This window comes from Myxine glutinosa, chromosome 1 (genome assembly GCF_964187855.1).
Source record: "Myxine glutinosa chromosome 1, kmMyxGlut1.1, whole genome shotgun sequence".
Taxonomy (NCBI): Eukaryota; Metazoa; Chordata; class Myxini; order Myxiniformes; family Myxinidae; genus Myxine; species Myxine glutinosa.
This window is the reverse complement of record NC_136261.1, coordinates 76846854-76867353: the sequence shown is the minus strand read 5'-3', so window position 1 is coordinate 76867353 and position 20500 is coordinate 76846854. Positions and strand designations below refer to the sequence as shown.

The window sequence follows — 20500 nt, the reverse complement described above, 5'->3', positions numbered from 1 at the left end:
CTCATCTTACCCCATGAACATGTGTGCAAGATAAAGTTACTGCTTTATACACAAGTTGGAGTTGAAAACTGTAGTTCTTGTAACATTGATACTTGTGTATAGATCTAAATCCTATTCCTAAGAATATTTATGTAAATATTTTTGTGTTAATCACAGGTAAATGGAAAAATGCCTTGGGACTATAAAAGGAAGACAGCATGTGGTTGTTCTTCATAATTATTTAAAATACAAACCAGTTCATCAGCATATCTGACTGATAAATCTTGACGATTACATATGTACTAGCCGAAACCCGTGGAACATCCACGGAAGGGAGGATGTGGTGTATGGATAGAGTGTACCATTATGGATGGCATATGGGATTTGCTTGTCCGAGTAAGAGTTAGGAAGAAAGATGAGAATGAAGAGTGCGTATATGAACAACGATCGCCGACACCGGCACAAATGCATGCTCTGGATTGTCCAATCAGCGGACGGCTTGCTTCGCCTTCGCCCAGCAGACGCCAATACGATGGCGTCGTAAGATGGCGTCGTATCGGCAATTAATCGGATGCTTTTGGGCCCCAACGTCGGCTAATTCAGATTTTTCGAGTATGGCTGTAGGTGATAAACAAAGAGCGCGGTTCGTAGATCGTAAATCCATTAGTGCCGTGGGCATCGGGTCACTGGGTGCGGCGTAAAAGGGATAACAAAGTCGAGTCCTTACGCTATTATTATATAGATGAACATTCAGCCAAAGTTTACTGATAATTCATGTGTCTTACTAATAAATCAGAACACAATACATGTATAATTATTTCAGTTCAAACTGTTAAATTTCATTAGATCAATTACATCATGTTACTTTGTAATAGACAGGAGATGCTTCTTACATGTGCGTAAATTTCACACAAGGGAAAGGAGCATTTATCAAGTTTCAATTATTGAACTGAAAAATCTGATCTGAAAAACGTGAACATTTACAGGAAACTACTTTGTCTTGTTTTGCATTGTTAAAGCTATAAGCAACAGCTTTTGCGTGATTGTTAAAAAAAATGTGTATTCATTAATACTTCATGCATTCCCAGTTTCAATGGGTTTTCTCAGTGTTTTATCAATATAATAAGCTTTTCCAGTGGATCTGGACTTAAACTTTTTGTCTCAAACTTGTTTTATTGCTGTTCTGTCCTGTATTGAGCCAGTGAATTTGATGGGACACAAAATGTTTCATGCTGTTTTTTTCTTGTGGCTCAACTTACCCACTGGCTCAAGTTACCCCGAACCCATGATCAACTTGCCCCATCATTGGGGCAAAATGAGCCATTAGACAACTTTTTTTTGAAGGCCTCTGCTAAGTAATTACATGAAAATGAAATGGTAACATGTGTATGAGGGGAGAAGCAAGTATTTACACCATCATAATCAGTTAATCACTATGGCTCTGATGCACAGCACTTTATATTTGATGCCCAGAAGGGCATTACTGAAAAATGGCTCATCTTACCCCACTCTCCCCTAATCTGTGCTTTCGATTCTGTCTTGGCACCAAATGCTGCTTTCCAAGTTGTCACTACCGGTTATAGTCAACACTCTCTTTTGCTCCAACACAGGGTTAAGGCCCGAAACGTCATAGCTCAGATTACTTGACCTACACATTAGGGTAGGGTTAAGGCCCTTTGTTCCCCATGGCCAGGGGCGTATCTACGGAAAATAGCGCATATGGCAAGCACTGAAATTGTGCCCCTGTCCAAACATCTGACACCCATCTTTTAGATAACTTTACCATAAAATCAGCTCAAAAATACAAGTCAAGCTCGTTAATCTTTTAATTAACAAATTATGGCACTACATGAACATTACAACTGCACCTTCCTTGCTTTCACTGATGCAAATTGGTCTGTGATGTGCTCAAAGTCAGTTTTTTCATTTTCTTCTCTTTCTGCACTCAGCAGAGCAAGATCACAGAGTCTGCCTTGACCCATGGAGGCTCTCAAATACGAAAGTATTAGTTTTTACTTGCTGAATGATCTCTCACAGCTGGCGATGGAAACTGCGATGGTTAGCATGATCTGAATAGCAATGCGAAGATTGGGGAAGACGCTCTCATCTCCATACTGAACAATTTATTCGAGAAGCTCTTCAGGTCTTGATATTTTCATGTAGGCCCGACTTGATAGCAACATTCTGCAATCCAAAATTTCTTCATATAGCTGCTGTCTATCAACATCAGAGCTGTACAATTCGCCCAAATTTTCACACTTCTTCTTTAGGTCGTTACTGTCGGCGCCGTAACACAGTCCCTCGACATCGAGAAGGAACCCAAACTTGGCGTCAGTTTCGTACAAACGAGCGAACCTTTCATCCATTTGTCTGTAAAGACGGTCGAGTGTTCCCTTCATGACTCTTTCCATTTCCTCCTTGGCTGTTAACCCAGCGTCTCTCGAGTTCTCATCAGCCATTCGTTTCTTTCGTCTCTGACGTCTTTCAACTTCAATATTCCATTCTTGACAGAGACCGAGTCCTTCTTCGAGTGACTCACTGACCAACACTTCTCTTACATCATCAAAATGATCTCGGTGGGCTTTCAAATCCAGGGCAGCATCGTGGAAGTTCATGCTAGGATCCTGCAGCCTCTTTTGAATACGGTCAATGCGAATGAGTACTTTGTTCCAAAATCCTAGCAAAGTCAGAAAATCGTAACTCAACATGCGGTTATACAGCTGCCTTGCGTCACTTCTTGTTTCACTGGTCTCGTTTTCATTGTCTATCATGTCCTGGAGAACTTGAAGTATCTCCTCAAGGTACTTATTCACGGGCTTCACTGCTTCTGTCCTTGCACTCCACCTGGTTTCGGACTCCGACTTAACAACCACAGGCACGGAGTTTTTGAGTTTTTCCCAGCGCTGTCAATAAACTCAACATCACCACCACCACCATCGTCTTCCCCTCCTGTCATGTCCACGTTCTCTCTGACAGCCTCACTTTTAATCTCGTCATACTCGGATTTATCTGACTTGACTTCCTCCTCGGCTTGTGACGCATTTCTACTTGATCCACCTTCGGATTCTAACAAACTTGTAGCAGGTGCAGGCGACTCCATGGAACGTGTTGAACAACTTGTTCCGGGCTTTTCAAAGAAGGGCATGAAGAACTTGCTCGACTTCTTGGCTTCCTCTGTCTCTAACTTTCGTCTCTTTCGTCCTTCAGCTCCACTTTCCTTCTTCTTCGTGAAGAAACGTTTCATGGCCTTCTTACACAATGCTCTGAAATAAGGAAATGGCACTTTTAATAAGAACATTAAATTTCACAGATTTTGCACAAAATTCGAGACGACCTCCCTAGTTTGCGCAGGAGAATGGTCTTACTGCCAGGTTGGCACTGAGCAGTGGTACTGTGAGGTATGTGGTCATGTAGCTCCCAGTACTGTATTTTACCTAATCTATATTATAAGCATGAAAGGTTGTCTGTTTGTTTGTTTCTTCTGAAACAGCGTCGCCATTTTTCAATGGATCTTCACCAAATTTGGCATTGGGGTCCCTATGCACCACAGAATCACTGATGAACCAAAAAATTCCACCGCCCCCCACCCCTCCTTCACCACTACTCTCAGAGTGAAACAACAATAAATTGTCATTGACAACCAGTGGGTGGTGCCCTTCAACCTTCTCCTTTCACGCATCTTCAAATCACACATCAATGTTGAGGCATGCTACTCAGTCAAGTCTATCAAGTATGTCTTGAAGTACGTCAACAAAGGTACTGATCAGGCAGTCTTTGGTCTGCAGAGAGAGGAAACCAAAAATGATGAGGTATCAGCATATCAGATGGGTCGTTACATCAGCAGTAATGAGGCTGTGTGGCGTATTCTCAACTTTCCCATTCATGAACGCCACCCCAGTGTTATGCATCTTGAGATCCATTTGGAAAATGGGGAAAGAGTTTACTTCACAGAAGAAACCGTGCTGCAGCGAGCCCAGTAGCTGCCTACGACCAAACTACCTGCATTCTTTGATTTGTGCAAATAGGATTCCTTTGCTAGAAGTCTTCTCTACTGTGAAGTGCCCATATATTACACCTGGCAAGAAGGGAAAAAGGCATTTCAACCAAGAAAGCAAGGTGCAACAATCCCTGGACACCCTCACATCAGATCCAGTCAAGTGTTAGGTCGTGTCTATACTGTTCATCCCAGCAACTCTGAGTGCTTTTATCTCAGACTCGTGCACAACATTCATGGTCCAACCTCATTCCAGGATCTCAAGACAGTTGCTGGATATGTCTGTGCAACATACCATGAAGCTTGCCTGAGAAGAGGTCTCTTGGAAGATGACGCACACTGGAACAGTACCTTGGAAGAGGCTACAGTCTCGCATTCTCCAAGCAAGATGAGGAGCCTCTTTGCTGTCATTATCTGTGCCTGTTCACCTGTGAAGCTTGCCTGAGAAGAGGTCTCTTGGAAGATGATGCACACTGGAACAGTACCTTGGAAGAGGCTACAGTCTCGCATTCTCCAAGCAAGATGAGGAGCCTCTTTGCTATCATTATCTGTGCCTGTTCACCTGTGAAGCTTGCCTGAGAAGAGGTCTCTTGGAAGATGATGCACACTGGAACAGCACCTTGGAAGAGGCTGCAGTCTCGCATTCTCCAAGCAAGATGAGGAGCCTCTGTGCTATCATTATCTGTGCCTGTTCACCATCCAATCCTGAGCAACTTTGGCATAATCACCAGGACAGCATGACAGAAGACACTGTATCAAGCACAACAAGAGTCAAAAAACCCAAACCTGCAGTTTACCTCTGCCATGTACAACCAAGCACTGGTACTCATTGAAAATACTGTACAGACCATGGCTAGCAAGGATCTTCAACAGTGTGGACTGCCTGCTCCGTACGAACTGAACCTGCAACTCAGTCGAGAGATGCTTCAGGCAACCACCTATGACATTCAACAGCTGCAACAATATGTCCACCAAAATGAACCACTCTTGGTTCCAGATCAAAAAGAAGCTTATACAAGGATCAAACAATTGTTGACATCTGACTCGGGTGGAATTGTTTTCCTTGATGCCCCTGGTGGAACAGGCAAAACGATTTTGATCAACTTAATTTTGGCACAAGTTTGTTCACTACAGCAGATTGCTATGGCAGTGGCCTCATCTGGAATTGCTGCAACTTTGCTCACAGGTGGCAGGACTGCTCATTCTGCCCTTAAGCTGCCACTCAACCTGGCCCACAATGAGAGTCCTGTGTGCAATATTGGCAAAGGATCTGGACAGGCACAGGTTCTAAAGCAGGCCAAGCTGATAGTATGGGATGAGTGCACAATGTCTCACAGACTTGCATTTGAGGCTGCCGATCGCACCTTACAGGATCTCAGAGGTAACACTAAAATCATGGGTGGAGTCACACTCTTGCTCTCTGGAGATTTCAGGCAAACTCTACCAGTCATTCCACAGGATACACCTGCTGATGAGTTGAGAGCATGCCTCAAATAATCCTATATTTGGAGACGAGTGGAAAAACTCCATCTTCCTACCAACATGAGAGTTGCACTTAATAGAGATGTGTCAGCAGGCCAGTTTCCAAAGGTTTTGCTCCAACTGGGCAATGGTCAGCTACCAGTAGACACTGAGACTGGAGATGTCACAATACCCCCAAATTGTGGAACAATCATCAACACATCTGAAGAAATGCTATTAAAGGTTTATCCGAGCCTCTCACAGAATTATAAAAACCATGAGTGGCTTTGTGAACGTGCCATCCTTGCTCCCAAAAATGACATTGTGCAGGATATTAATGCCACCATCATTCAACAGCTACCAGACCAATCCACATGGTACAAGTCAGTTGACACTGTAGTTGATCTTGATGATGCTGTCAGCTATCCAACAGAGTTTCTAAACTCTCCTCAGCTCGCTGGCGTTCCACCTCACAATCTGCAACTGAAAGTGGGAGCCCCCATTATGTTGCTACGAAATTTGGATGCACCAGAACTCTGTAGCGGTACAAGACTCGCTGTCAAAACTCTTATGCCCCATGTGATCGAAGCCACCATTATGACTGGTCGTGCCAAGGGAGAGGATGTTTTTATTCCACGGATTCCCATCATCCCAACAGATATGCCATTTCAGTTCAAGCGTCTTCAGTTTCCAGTGAGACTATCATTTGCTATGACCATCAACAAGTCTCAGGGACAGTCTCTCAAGGTTGCTGGAGTTGAACTGACAAGTCCCTGTTTCTCTCATGGTGAACTCTACGTTGCATGCTCACGTGTTGGGGCAAGCACACATCTTTTCATCAGAGCACCAAACGGCAGAACAAGAAATGTTGTCTACCCCAGAGCTCTTGCTGACACATTAACACATGTCTGTTAATATTTTACCGAGGCAGCGCTGGTGGCCCAGTGGATCATGTGCTTGCTTGCCACGCAGACGATCCGCGTTCCAATCCCAGCAGCGGCAAAAATTTGTGAAGCCACCAAATGTGGCCCGTTCTGAGATATAGTCCCGAAATGGATTGAACTTGGAACTAAATCACCAACTCACTCACTCTTTTTTAACTTAAATGACTTAACTTATAGCAAGTTATTATGCTATGTGCATCTAATTACATACAACATGAACTACATAACAACTTGCTATAAGTCAAGTCATTTACTTTCTACATATTTGGAACCCGGGCAACGCCGGGTACCTTTGCTAGTCGACTATATAAGTGGTTTAACAATCTAGCCATCCTGGTGCTTCTCACCCATGATAATCAGACAGATCATACACCTGAAGAAAATTCTTTTTTCACTATCCGAGGATGACTTGTCTGACTTTAATAGAAACTGCTCAGTGGCCCTCCCCCCCCCCCCCCGCCCCCTTCAAGTGGCGCCCAGGGCACGTACCATACCTGCAATACCTTAGGTACGCCATTGCCCATGGCAGCTAGCATACCTAAATAAACATCGTGTTGATTCCATTCATTGTTCTACCTGTATGCAGATGCAGATCAACATTCAGATCACCAGCCAGACTAATTCTTCATTCAGAAAACACTGCAAAGTCAATAACGATTGCAAACCTGCAGAATCCATCCATCGAACAAACACGAGTGGCCGTCACTCTGGGTGGAAGCATGAAGCAACGTCCAGGTATGGCAGAGCATCACATCAGACAAAAACACAAACATGCATATTGTCTATTTAAGGCAAAATAGACACCCTTAAACGACATCTTTAGAAGCTACCTAGCTTGTCTACACATCCTGCTGTACTTACACAAAGTGGGAAAATTCAAAGATGTTGCCCCACTCAGTTCATACCCTGATGGAGTCACTTATTCATCCTCTTCCATATTATCAGTGTAAAGTATGTTTTGATATAATTTAAGGTAAAATGATATGACGAGTTCAGGTAACATGACTGTGCATGGAAAAGTGGTGTTTTTACCCAGGCAGACGAGAGGCGTGATAATGGGCAGGCTGAGCGGTGCGATGAATAGGTACAAAAAGCGAGAAAGGAACGGCATGCGCCATGTGCTGGAGTCTCCAAGGCCCAGTATGTTGGTGTGACCGTGGTGTAGTTTCACATGCGTCGCCACACCTCGTTCCATGGGAAGCATTCCACAGACCTGGTGTGCGGTACACGTAGTGATGAAAAAATGTGCCTTGGCTTGAGTACTTTCAACATTAGGTGCGAATGATCGATGTACAAGTCTATGGGACATTCATTCTCAGTTGTATTGAGTTTGTTGGCCATTTACAAATTATGTACACAAGACAGTGGATTATAGTATTTTCTTGCCCACTCGCCACCCCATTTTTCTTATTGATCTTATTGATCCTTACCTTCCCCTCTTCTTTCACAAACCCTTCCACCCTTCCTTTTCTTATTTTGTCTCCTCCACCCCACCTTCCCTTTCTTTTCTTAATTGAAACCTTCTTCAATGCTGGCCATTTAACATTACAAATGCAGATTTCAATAGGGTAAACAAATAGATCCTAATGGAGTCACTTCCAGTTCGGGGCTCCATGTGTAGGTCAAATATGTTGCTGTTTGTGTTTTCGTCCATTTTTCCATGTCAAATCGTACCTTGTTGTGCTGTATTGTCATTCGTTTTCATGTAGCTCAGGCCTATACTCCCCAGAAAGCCGGCAAGCAAAAATCTCACGGTTTTGAAGTTTCTCGTTCGGGTTATTTTTCCCCCTCAAAGTGTTGTTCAATCCTCCTACCTCTCTTTAACGTTATCTTAGTCTCCCTCGTCGCTTCAAAAATCAACATCAACCAAGAAATACGTCGTGCATAGCACAATACTTGCAAAATCCCTAAAATAAGTTGTTGGCCTATGATGACCTCAAAAATAATTGGTGGTTGAATTCAGTGACCTGGTATGCAAATCCTCTTAAAATTTCAAGTCCATCAGATGAAAATTGAGGATTTTAGAAATTTTGCCTATGTTGACCTTTTGGCCTATGTTGACCTCAACAATAGTTAGTGGTTGGTTTCATTAAGCCGACATACAAATCCTATTCAGATTTCAAGTCAATCGGACGAAAACCGAGGATTTTAGATTTGAAAAGATTATTGACCTTTTGGCGTATGTATTTTGGCCTATGAATACAACAACAACAACAACAACAACAACAACAACAACATGCATTTTAAGGCCATTTTCCCTACTAGAGCGGGGGTTAGCCTTGCGGTCCCCATGACAATCTTCTCCATTTTGCCCTATTTTCTGCATCTCTCCTTGTTAACCCCCTTGCCCGCATTTCTTCTTCCACCATCTTTAGCCAAGTCTTTCTCGGTCTTCCCCATCCTCTACTTCCTTCTACATTCATTTCCATCACTCTTCTCAACCAGTCACTTTCATCCTTCCTCAACACATGACCAAACCATCTCAACCTGTTCTTCTTCACAGCATCAATCACAGGCTCTATTCCCGTCATCTTTCGCAATTCATCCTTTGTCTTCCTCTCTCTCAACGATACTCCGCACATCCATCGAACCATTTGCATTTCCACCCTTTCCAGCCTTCGTTGCTGCTCTACATTCATTACCCATGTCTCGCTCCCATAAATCATAACACTTCTCACACATGCAGCATACACCTTTCCCTTCAGCTTCAACGACACTCCCCTCCTCATCAGCACGCCACTCAGTTCCCGAAACTTCTTCCATGCACATCTCACTCGAGCAACCGTTGCCGTGTCTGATCCACCTTCTCCATTCAGCATGTCTCCGAGGTAGCAAAATGTTTTCACAGCTTCCAGCTTCACGCCGTCTCCAAGATCCAACTCAACATTTCCTCCATCTGCAGCTCCCTCTGTGCACACCTTACATTTGAATGTAGCTGCCACACTGGTTAATGACCCTCTCAGACCACTGCATTTTTGATGATCCCACTCAGCGCACATTGTACATTGAATGGAGTTCACTCCGACACTCTTCCTGCACATAGCACAGGGCCACTTCCCAGTTCTTTCCACCTCACCACATGCTTTATCACTTGCCATCACCTTCGTCTTTCCGATATTCACCTTCAGACCTTTTGTCTCCATATATTCCTTCCACTTGTTCATCTTTTCCTTCAGTCCATCCATACTTTCCACAATCAACACCAGATCATCTGCATACAACAACTCCCACGGTAAACCCTCCTTTACGTTCTGAGCCAGCACCTCCATCACAGCTACAAATAGTAGTGAACTTGGTACCGACCCCTGATGCACTCCCACCTTCACCTCAAACTCACCACTGTTCCCGTCCTTCGTCCTTACAGCTGTGCGCGCTCTTTTGTACATTGCCATCACTACTCTGATCAACCATTCCTCCACTCCTAACTTCCTCAATGCCCATGTCAATACTTTGCGTGGAACCCTATCGAATGCTTTCTCCAGATCAACAAACCCAAGAAACAACTTCTTCCTCTTCTCCATGTACTTCTCCTGCAACTGCCTCACAATGAAAAGCGCGTCTGTCGTTCCTCTTCCTGGCATAAATCCAAACTGCATTTCGTCGATCTTCACCTTCTTCCTTATCCTCCTCTCCAACACCCTTTAATAATACCATATGCCTATGAATGTGTGTCTCTATTTTATAGATAATTATTCGCAAAGATTTCGATTGTGTTGATCATTAATTCATGTGGATTATGTTGAGAGATGGTGATGTTAGAGCACCTCAGATGTCTGTTAAGAAGCCTGTACACTAAACAGGGAGATACAGAAAGAACAGAGGATGGAGAGACAGAATGGTTTGGAATTGGAAAAGGGGTCAGACAAAGGGTATATTCTCTCCCTGTACTTATTCAATCTGTATGGTGAGTACATCATGAGGAAATCAAACTTGGATGACAGAGGCTGGAGTCAGGATTGGAGGAAGACGTATCAAAAATCCAAGGTATGCTGATGATACTATGCTGTTGTCAGAAAGTAAAGAGGACTTGATGAAACTGCAGCAGATAGTGAAGAAGGAAAGTGAAAAAGCTGGTCTTTAGTTAAACCTAAAAAAAGATGATGTGGATAAAGTGTAAAGTTTCATCTTCCTGGATTCTAAGTTTGAAGCGAGTGGAGAATGTGGAGGATAAATCCATGGACGGTTAGTATTGGGGAGAACACCAATGTCAGGATTGACAAAGATCTGTAAAGATAAAGATTTGACAAAACAAAGCAAGAGGAGGATGGTGAATTACCTGGTATTTCCAGTTGCAAAGTATGGATTTGAGTCATGGACAGTGAAAAACAAAGAAGTTTGTAAATCTGGTGTTTGAGACAAATGTTAAAAATTCCTTGAACTGCAAGAAGAACAAACAAATCATTGCTTGAAGAAATGATATCACCATGTACATTATTGAGTGTTGCTAAAACAGTTGGATAGGTAACTGGAAGTAAGTAGTATGGATGGAGGAGCACGAAGATGGTATGATTGCGCAGCCTTGACGAGCCTAATGTCCTCCTCCTGCATTGACGTTTTTGGACTGTATTTCCTTGTATCCCAAAGTCCTGTTTAATCCTCTTGAAGAATGATCGGCCCATCAATAAAACTCAGATCACAGCTTTGTGCGTTTAATTGCAGGTGTGGGGCTGCTGCAGGCAGGAGGCGTGCTCGGTGTTCTCGGTGTTTGTTTGTGGAAGCGCTGATGCTAACACATAAACTGCCATACTTTGGATACATCATTCGTGCAGAAAACGAAAGTCTGGAGAAGCATGCTGGGTATGGTTCAGGGAAGAGTAAGAGTAAAAGGCAGATCAGATCTTGCAAGTGCTGAATTGATGGGGGTAAAATCAGCAGCCAACCTGTCTCTGCAAAAGTTTGGGAAGCAGTGCAGGATAGGGATGTTTGGAGAAATCTGACCATGAATATCACCAGAAATCAGACACGGCTTCACGTAACTAGATAATTATATACACCAGCAACGGTACCTGCCCTACGGGCGGGGCTTCAATTGGGAGGCCCAAATGAAAAGGCAAAATATCAGAAATTGAAGGGTTTTTAAAATTTTAAACGATTCATATAAACATCCGTTAAATCATATCACAAGCAAATCATCAAAATCTAAACAGTACATGGCGCCCATTTTGAAAAAAGATTGAATTCTGCAAAACGGAAGCGGCCGCTACACCTGTTTCTCAATCGCTTTGCACCCGCTGCCGTGTTCCTTCGGAGCCGCACATTTATATAGGAAGAGTTCGTCAGGAGTCGATCTACTCTCTCCTGGTACGTAGAATTTCAACAAAAGCCACATCACTGTTCATATCGGTAAATATTATTCCATCGTGTTTGGAAAAACTCGAAAAATTGGAAAAACAATATAGCCGATTTTACTCCAGGGGGCCCTAGGATTACACACCCAAAATATCGTTCCGATCGGTTCAGCCGTTTTTGCGGTACCTTCGAACGGACGGACAGACGGACGGACATTTGGTGAATTATAGTAAGATATATATATATCAGCAGCCAACCTATGTTGGATTAATGACTATCATGATGACTTGTGATGAAATGGCTATCACGCGAGTCATGGCCTCAAAGCATGTGCCACAAACCTTACAATGTGCCACAAACCTTACAACCCAAACCTTACAACCCAAACCTTACAATGTGCTTTTTCTGGTCTTTATCAATGATCTCTCCGACTCTCTGGAAAATCCTCTCTATCTCTTTGCTGATGACTCCACTCTCTGCAGCTCCATTCCTCTTCCCTCAGATCGGCAGTCTGCAGCCTCCTCACTCTCTGAAGACCTGGACAAAATCACAGACTGGTCAAACAAGTGGAACATGTCTTCCAATCCTGACAAATCTCACACTTTTACTACGTCTCTCCGAAAAGATCGACTGGACAACCCTCCCATCTACTTTCTCAACAATCCTCTCCAAGAAGTTCTGTCGCTCAAGCTTTCGGGTCTCACTATCTGCCATGATCTTTCTTGGGAAAACCACATTTCCAAGCTGGCCTCCAAAGCCAGTCGCCGACTGGGCATCCTCCGTCGTGCGAAGTCCTTCCTAGGCACACCTGAGCTCCTCACCACATACAAGGCTTTCATCCGCAGCTCAATGGAATACTGTTCTCCCCTATGGGCTGGTGCTCCTGCCTCACACCTAGCTCGGCTTCACGCTGTTGAATCCAAAGCTTTCAGGGTCATTGGAATCTCCCGCGATGAAGCTATCTCTGAGGGCCTTTCACTCACTCACCGCAGGCAGGTAGGTGGTCTTTCTGTCTTCTACCGATTCCTCTCCGGCCTTGCTCTCCCAGCTCTCTCTGTGCTCTGTCCCCCAAATATTCCTACAGGTCGCACAAGATCTGCCAGCAACCCTCTGATGGTTAAACTGCCGAAATCTCGGCTCTCTGCTCACCTTCACTCTTTCATTCCTCTTTTCTCCCGCCTCTGGAACAAACTCCCACACTCCCTTCAATCCCACTCCTCCCTCCAGGTCTTTAAAACAGCTGTTCACCACCATCTCTTATCTTCCCCCATCCAAAACCTTGATCTTTTCTACCCCCACTAATTCACCCCAGATCCACCTTGTTTGAAATTCCAACTTCTTTCCTGGAAGTCCTGGCAGTGTCCATATGTTTTATACCTCTCCCACCCACCCCCCCCTTCCCATGCCTCCCCCCCAAAGCCCTCTCCCTCCCACAGATCTCTCGATGTCTCCATGTCTCTCGGTCCCTGCTCTCAAATGTTGTGTTTGTGTCCTTCCCCCTCTCTCCCCATCTTGTCTACCGCTCCCGATGTTATTTGTTTTATATGTCGGTTTGTCTGTTTGTCTTTCTGTGTGATTAATGTTCGCTCTTTCACGAGCCTCGATCTTGTATACAAAAAAAAAAAAAAAAAAAAAAAATGTGCTGAGAAAATTAATCATCTCAGGGTTGGGGGAGTGTAGGGAAGACTTGTTCTATCCACACACTATTTATGAGATCACTTAAAATTTAAAGAATTATGAAGTGTATAGTATTAAAGAACATCTCTTCTGGTTACCATACTTTGATTGCTACAAGATGGAAATGAGCATAATGATGATCTTTTGCACTGGTACTCGGGTGGTTTGACGTTGTTTGTTTGTTCGTTTTCTCTTTCTTTCTTTCTTTCTTTTTTTTTCTTTTTTTCTTTCTCTCTCTCTATCTCTCTCTCTATCTCTATCTCTATCTCTCTCTATCTCTATCTCTATCTCTCTCCCCAGGTGAGGGGAGGGAGGTAAGAGATGACAATGGGCAGCACTTTTTATAAATATTGAAGGGAGATGGATTTGGAAGGCATTTGAAAATGAATAACTAATGATTTTGACATATCTCATGTTTACCACACACATCCATGATCACTGTGATATTTTCATAAACCCGAAACACTGTTTATGGTGGATTTCTCCTTTGTTTACTGTTTCGCCTGGTCCCCACTTCTCCTTCTGCAGCATGGTGGACTGTCACCTTATTATCTCGCTCTTTCATGAGAAAAAAAAGAAGTCATTGCTTTGGGCAAGTGGCATCACCTCAATGAAAAAGAGGGAACATAATTTGCGCCATGGTTGCCGCTGAGCCAACGCGCCGTGACTGGCCAGGTGTGCTCCCTTCACAGCAACGAGAGTGTGAGTGATGCCCAGGCACAAACAACCACCTATCGCACCGAGCACGCCTCCTGCTTGCAGCAGCCACACACCTGCAATGAAACGCACAAATCTGGGATCTGAGTTTTATGGATGGAACGATCATTCTTCAAGAAGATTAAACAGGACCTTGGGATACAAGGAAATACAGTACAATAAACCTCAATGCAGGAGGAGGACATTAGGGTCCGTCAAGCCTGCGCATTCGTACCATCGTGGTGCTCCCCCATCCACACCACTTCCAGATACCTATCCAACTCAATTTTTAAAACAATGCACTGAATCTAATGCCACAACATTGACAGGGAGATCACTTAATGCATTTCACCATTCTCCTAATGAAAGACTACTCCTTCATCACCTTCATAACTTATTTACTCATAAACTGTGCCCGCTGGTCCTGTCAGTCAGATCCCATTGCAATCATCTCCTTTCGCAAGTAAAACGTCCTGCCTTTTTTCTGCCACTTATCTTGGCTTAGTCCAGTTAGGCCCAGGATAAATGTAGTTGCTCTACACTGTACCACCTTTGTGGCATCTACGTCTTTCTTCAGATGTGGTGACCAAAACTGTGCACAATATTCCAGATAAGGTCTCAATAAATTACTGTACAATATTAACACTACGGTACCTCCTTTGATTTATAATTTATCCCCCAACAAATACAACCTAAAACCCTGTTGTCTTTACCTGTAGCTGCCTGCCAATGTGCTGTATTACCACCCCCAGATCCTTCTCCTGTGTGACGGTACTCTTCTCCAAGACTGCCGCTTGCATTATGTAATCCCTATTTTCATTATTCTTAACCATCCCCATCACCTTACATTTCCTTATGTTAAACTGCATTTGCCAATATTTTGTCCAGTTTAATAAAGTATCCAGATTCTCCTGAATCTGATCACCCCCTCTCTGCTGTCCACCTTATCCCCAAGCATCATGTCAACTTCAAATTTGGAAAGCCTACCTGGTCTTTAGAGATTAGATTACATTAATTAGGGCACATCACAGTCAGGAATCACAGGAGCTGCGTAGGACCATGTCAGTGATCCAGGGGCAACACTCTGGTGGGGTCTTGGTCAGGGGTGAGGTAAATCTTGGCAAATCTTGCCATGCTCAGGGGTGAAGGGAGGGAGGTAAGGTAAGTGACAGTTGTTTAATGCAATATAAAGATACTGGCAGATACCCACGGAGATGCCGCTTAATGTAACATGTGACTTCGACAATATTGTTACGTTTGTGGGGGATAGGCAATGCAATACCTTAGTCCAGGAGAATTGTATAGGTAGTGTGCTCCGACTGTCGTGAAGAAGAAGAACCCCCATGTACCATAAGTAGGGAATCCGTTTAGACCGGATGTCATGTAAGAGTGTATAATTGTCCTCATGAGAGGGGTGGGGTTATGTTAATTAGTTAGGGATTAATGGTAAAACCCCTGTATGTAATTGCCTCTGTTATTTCCCCTCTGTTCCTTATGACACCGCACCACACACATAGCCAAGCAATCGGCATGCATTATAACAATAAATAAAAACCAACCGGAAACAGGACATTGAGCACCACCAATGATACCACCGACCTGGTGATCACAAAGGCACAGGAGGGGCATGAGGCCACACCCCGAAGAACAATTGGTCAGGACACCAAGAGCAATGAGATGGCACTCGCTGATGGGAGCGGACATGCAGACGTCATCGGATGACGTAAGAGCCTTGAAAACAAAAGACTGTGTTCCGACATTTTCTGTCTTTCCTCTTTTTGTGTCCTGGCTTTGGTGGCGAACAGTTGTGTCCCGACATTTTGTCTCTCTCTCTCTGGGCTGGCCTCCATAGCGAATGGTCGATATTTACTTTCTCTTTCGCCAGGGAGATTGAAAGGGAACAGTCACATTTTATAGCGCTCTTGCACCAGGGACATTGGAGGTTTGGACGATCGTGAGGGGGGGGCAGACTCGGCTCGTGACTGGTGCGCTTGGCCGTAGCTTTGTGATGGCTGAGGGCCATGCCGAGTGAACCGGCGAGACGTCGGTGCTGGTGAAGCGGATGATGAAGACGAGCACAGCTGGGTGGACGGGCTGCGCACTGAGGCCTGTTCCCGCACACGGACTTCACGCCAACCAGTGTGCTGTTCCCGCGAAAGGACGCGGGGGCTGTGACAATTCCCGACGGGGTTCAAGAGACGCTCAGAGCTAAGTACCTAAACAAACACGCTTTATTTTCACATTTATTTTCCCCCTTTGTGTGTATACGGGTCCATATGGAAGCGCTCCGTTACCGGCATTTCTTTCAATAAAGCCGGTATTTTTGCATTTTTAATTGCGTGTCAGTTTGGATTGATTATCGCAGGGTCGAAGACGTCCAGTGGTGTCCGTGAAGGTAAGAGATTCGCTGCCCTCCCCCGCGCGTATTAACTCCGTAATATTTGGATTGAACACCTCGGAGTGTTAAGCTCGTTCGGCTATCCATTTCCTTGGAGGATTTTAATCCCTAGGAATGCCACAATATTATGCAAAGAAGAGTTAAATATCATGTGAATTGAATAATGTCGAGGTATGTACTCCTGAAAGATTTTGCGTTTTTGGAAACTAAACATGCCATTTTCAAATCACTCGTTATACTGCTCGTGATTGACATTTTCAATGTGTGCTCTGCCTCTGTTCAAACAGGCTTTGATCCCAATTCTGAAATTCTCCACAACTCGTCTGCAAGTGGATGGAGTGGTAGCCCGATGGGAGTCCTCCACCTCCTGTTTCAGAACAGCCAGGGTTTGAAGTTTGTTGGCGTAAACCTGACCTTTGGCAGCCCCCTCCCCCCCCCCCATCCCCATCCCCCAGAAGAAAAAATCCAATGGATTCAAATCCGAGCTGTGGGGAGCCCACTCATGTGCTGTGCCCAGGCTGATGACATGAATTCCAAACAGCTGGTGGAGCACATTGATGGTTCCACCTGCAGTGTGCGGTGAGGCACCGTCCTGCATGGACCAAGCAAGTCCGCGTTGGTTTAGAGACAATAGTTGAGCGAGATCAGCAGGGAATCGACGTAAGACCTCGCGGTACCACTCGCCGTTGACTGTCACTGTCTTACCATTGGCATCTTCGAACCTATACAGTCACAGCATACCCCATCTGGCATTCAATGCACAGAAGCAAGTGGGTTTGGGGCCCTTGGGAGACATCTCAGACACCCCCTCAGGAGGCTCAGCATCCCAGAAGATGTTGTTGTGATTGTTGATAGAACCATTCAAATGGAAGTGCTCTTCATCACTGAACCACAAGGAGTTCATCCAATTTGGGTACCTTTCCATTTGGTCACTGAACCAATCACACATTGTTACTCGTATTGCCATGTCATTCAGTTAGTTTATGCCTCACAGATACGATGTAGGGGTAGAGCTTGAGTTCAGAAGTGAGAATGCGCCACACAGATGAGACTGAGATCGCCAGTTCTCGGAAACGCCGACGTTGGGATTTCTTAGGACTTTCAATAGCAGAAACTCTCACTGGATCAATGTTCCCTTGGTCCTTGGTAACACTTGGTGGGGCGGCCACTGTTTTCTTTATTTTGATGTTTTACACTTCCATGTGCTTGGAAGTGCTCCACAAGTCGATCAATGCGCCCAATGGAAGGTCCATTACAGGTGGGAACATTGTAAACTGACAGTATCGTCGGCACACTTGCACGTAGGATTTTGTCTCAAACCACAAAGTCACGATTTCACTTTTTGTTCTGCTGTAAACACCATAGTTGATATAGGGTCCTACTGACTACGTACTTAATAGAAATGGCATACCACCATAACCTGCAAGAGAGAAGGGTATAGCTTTTGAAAGGACAGAATATCAGGCTGCTCAAATAGTCCACTTTTTTTTTTTAACACCCTGTATACCTGGCAAATTTAAATTTCGCACAATCCCCTCTCCCCTTTACATTGGCCTTTCTTAACTCTTCATGAACCTGTGTCTCTCCAGCTCCTCCATCACACCAGGTGCCATTTAAACACATCCTTTAAGTACAGTATCTTATTCTTAAAATCACTAATCTCAGTCCACACATAATCCTTTATTTTAGTTCCAACCTTCCTTAACGTCATTCCTTACTCTCAATACAATATCATGTCTTTTACCCAAAATACCACACCCCTCATATTGTGCCTTCAATATTGCACATATACTGTACATGTTGTAGTCTTATAGTACCATCCTCCAACTACTCCTTATTAAACCAGGTCTCACTTACTGCAACTACAGTCCCTTCAGAAAGTATTCACACCCCTTGACTTTTTTCACATTTTGTAATGTTACAGCCTGAATTTAAAATGAATTAAATTGAGATGTTTTTGTCACTGATCTACACATAATAACCCATAATGTCAAAGTGGAATTTTTTTGGAAGAAATTTTGACAAAATAATTAAAATGAAATGCAGAAATATACAGTTTATGTAAGTATTCAACCCCCTCAGTCAAAACTTCGTCAAAGCGCCGTTGGCAGTGATTACAGCTTTGATTCTTCTTGGGTGTGTCTGTATGACCTTTGCATATCTGGATTTGGGGAGTTTATCCCATTCTTCTGTGCAGATTTGCGCAAGCTTTGTCAAGATGGATGGGGAGCATCGGTGAACAGCAATCTTTAAGTCTTTCCACAGATTCTCAAAGGGATTCAGGTCTGGGCTTTGGCTGGGCCACTCAACTTTCACGTTCTTGTTCTGATTCCTTTCCAGTGTTGCTTTTGCTGTATGCTTGGGGTCATTGTTCTGATGGAAAGTAAATCTTCACTGCAGTCTAAGGTCTTTTGCACTGTGAAGCAGGTTCTCCTCAAGGATTTGCCTATATTTGGATCCATTCATTGCTCCCTCTCGCCATACAAGTCTCCCAGTCCCTGCCACTAAAAAGCATCCCCATATCATGATACTGCCGTCACTATGCATCACGGTAGGGATAGTGTTAGATGGGTGATGAGATTTGCTCGGTTTCCGCCAGACATAGCGCTTTGCATTCAGGCCAAAGAGTTCAATTTTCATCTCATCAAACAACATAATATTTTGCCTCATGCTCTCAGTCTTTCACGTGCCTTTTTGCAAACTCCAGGCATGCTGTCATGTGCCTTTTTCTCAGGAGTGGATTCCGTCTGGTCACTCTCCAATAAAGCCTAGATTGGTGAAGTGCTGCAGAGACTGTTGTCCTTCCGACAGGTTCTCCCATCTCAGCCAACGAACTCTGCAGTTCTGTCAGAGAGGTCATTGGATTCTTGGTCACCTCCCTGACAAAGGTCCTTCTTGCCGGTTGCTCAGTTTGGTAAGCTGGCCAGCTCTAGGAAGTCTTTTTTTTTCTTTTCTTTTTGTATACTGAATCGAGGCTCGTGAAAGAGCTAACATTTATTTCACAAACAAATCATCCAAACAAACAAAATATATAAAAAGAGGGAGCGTAAGACAAGATGGGGAGAGAAGGGGAAGCACACAAACATGACATTTGAGAGCAGAGAGATGTGTGGGAGGGAGAGGGCTTGGGGGGAGGAGGCGTGGGAAGGGGGGGGGGGGGAGAAGTATAAAACACAAGGACACCAAGGACTTCCAGGACAGAAGTTGGTATTTCAAAAAAGTGGAATTGGGGTGAAATTAGCGAGGGTAGAAAAGATCAAGATTTTGGATGGGGGAAGATAAGAGATGGTGGTGAACAGCTGTTTTAAAGACCTGGAGGGTGGAGTGGGATTGAAGAGAGTGAGGGAGTTTGTTCCAGAGGCGGGAGAAAAGAGGAATGAAGGAGTGAAGGTGAGCAGAGAGTCTTGATTTTGGCAGTTTAACCATAAGAGGGTTGCAGGCAGATATTGTGCGACCTGTAGGAATATTTGGGGGACAGAGCCCAGAGAGAGCTGGGGGGGGCAAGGCCAGAGAGGAGTCGGTAGAAGACGGAAAGACCACCCACCTGCCTGCGGTGAGTGAGTGAAAGGCCGTTGGAGTTAGCTTCATCGCGGGAGATTCCAATGATTCTGAACGCTTTGGTTTCAACAGCGTGAAGATGAGCTAGGTGTGAGGCAGGAGCACCAGCCCAGAGGGGAGAGCAGTATTCCATTGAGCTGCGGATGAAAGCCTTGTATGTGGTGAGGAGCTCAGGTGTGCCAAGGAATGACTTCGCACGACGGAGGATGCCCTGTCGGCGACTGGCTTTGGAGGCCAGATTTGAAATGTGGTTTTCCCAGGAAAGATCATGGCAGATAGTGAGACCCAAAAGCTTGAGTGACAGAACTTCTTGGAGAGGATTATTCAGAAAGTGGATGGGAGGGTTGTCCATTCGGTCTTTTCGGAGAGACATCGTAAGAGTGTGAGATTTGTCAGGATTGAAAGACATGTTCCACTTGTTTGCCCAGTCTGTGCTTTTGTCCAGGTCTGCAGAGAGTGAGGAGGCTGCAGACTGCCGATCTGAGGGATGAGGAATGGAGCGAC

At 44.5% G+C, this 20500-nt stretch overlaps 1 protein-coding gene across 6 annotated transcripts in view; it reads right to left on the bottom strand.

The window, feature by feature from the left end:
- FADS6 (fatty acid desaturase 6) overlaps positions 1-20500 on the bottom strand; it is a 125670-nt gene that overhangs the window by 36014 nt on the left and 69156 nt on the right. For all 6 annotated transcript variants that reach the window (XR_013622756.1, XM_068113636.2, XM_068113622.2 and 3 more), the window contains 2 exons: positions 13951-14117; positions 7411-7591 (listed from right to left, as the gene is read on the bottom strand). Coding sequence is in view for 5 of the 6 variants with exons in the window: in XM_068113636.2 (XP_067969737.1) it covers positions 7411-7591; positions 13951-14117 (348 nt within the window). In the remaining variant the exon portion in view is untranslated. The remainder of the gene's footprint in view (positions 1-7410; positions 7592-13950; positions 14118-20500) is intronic.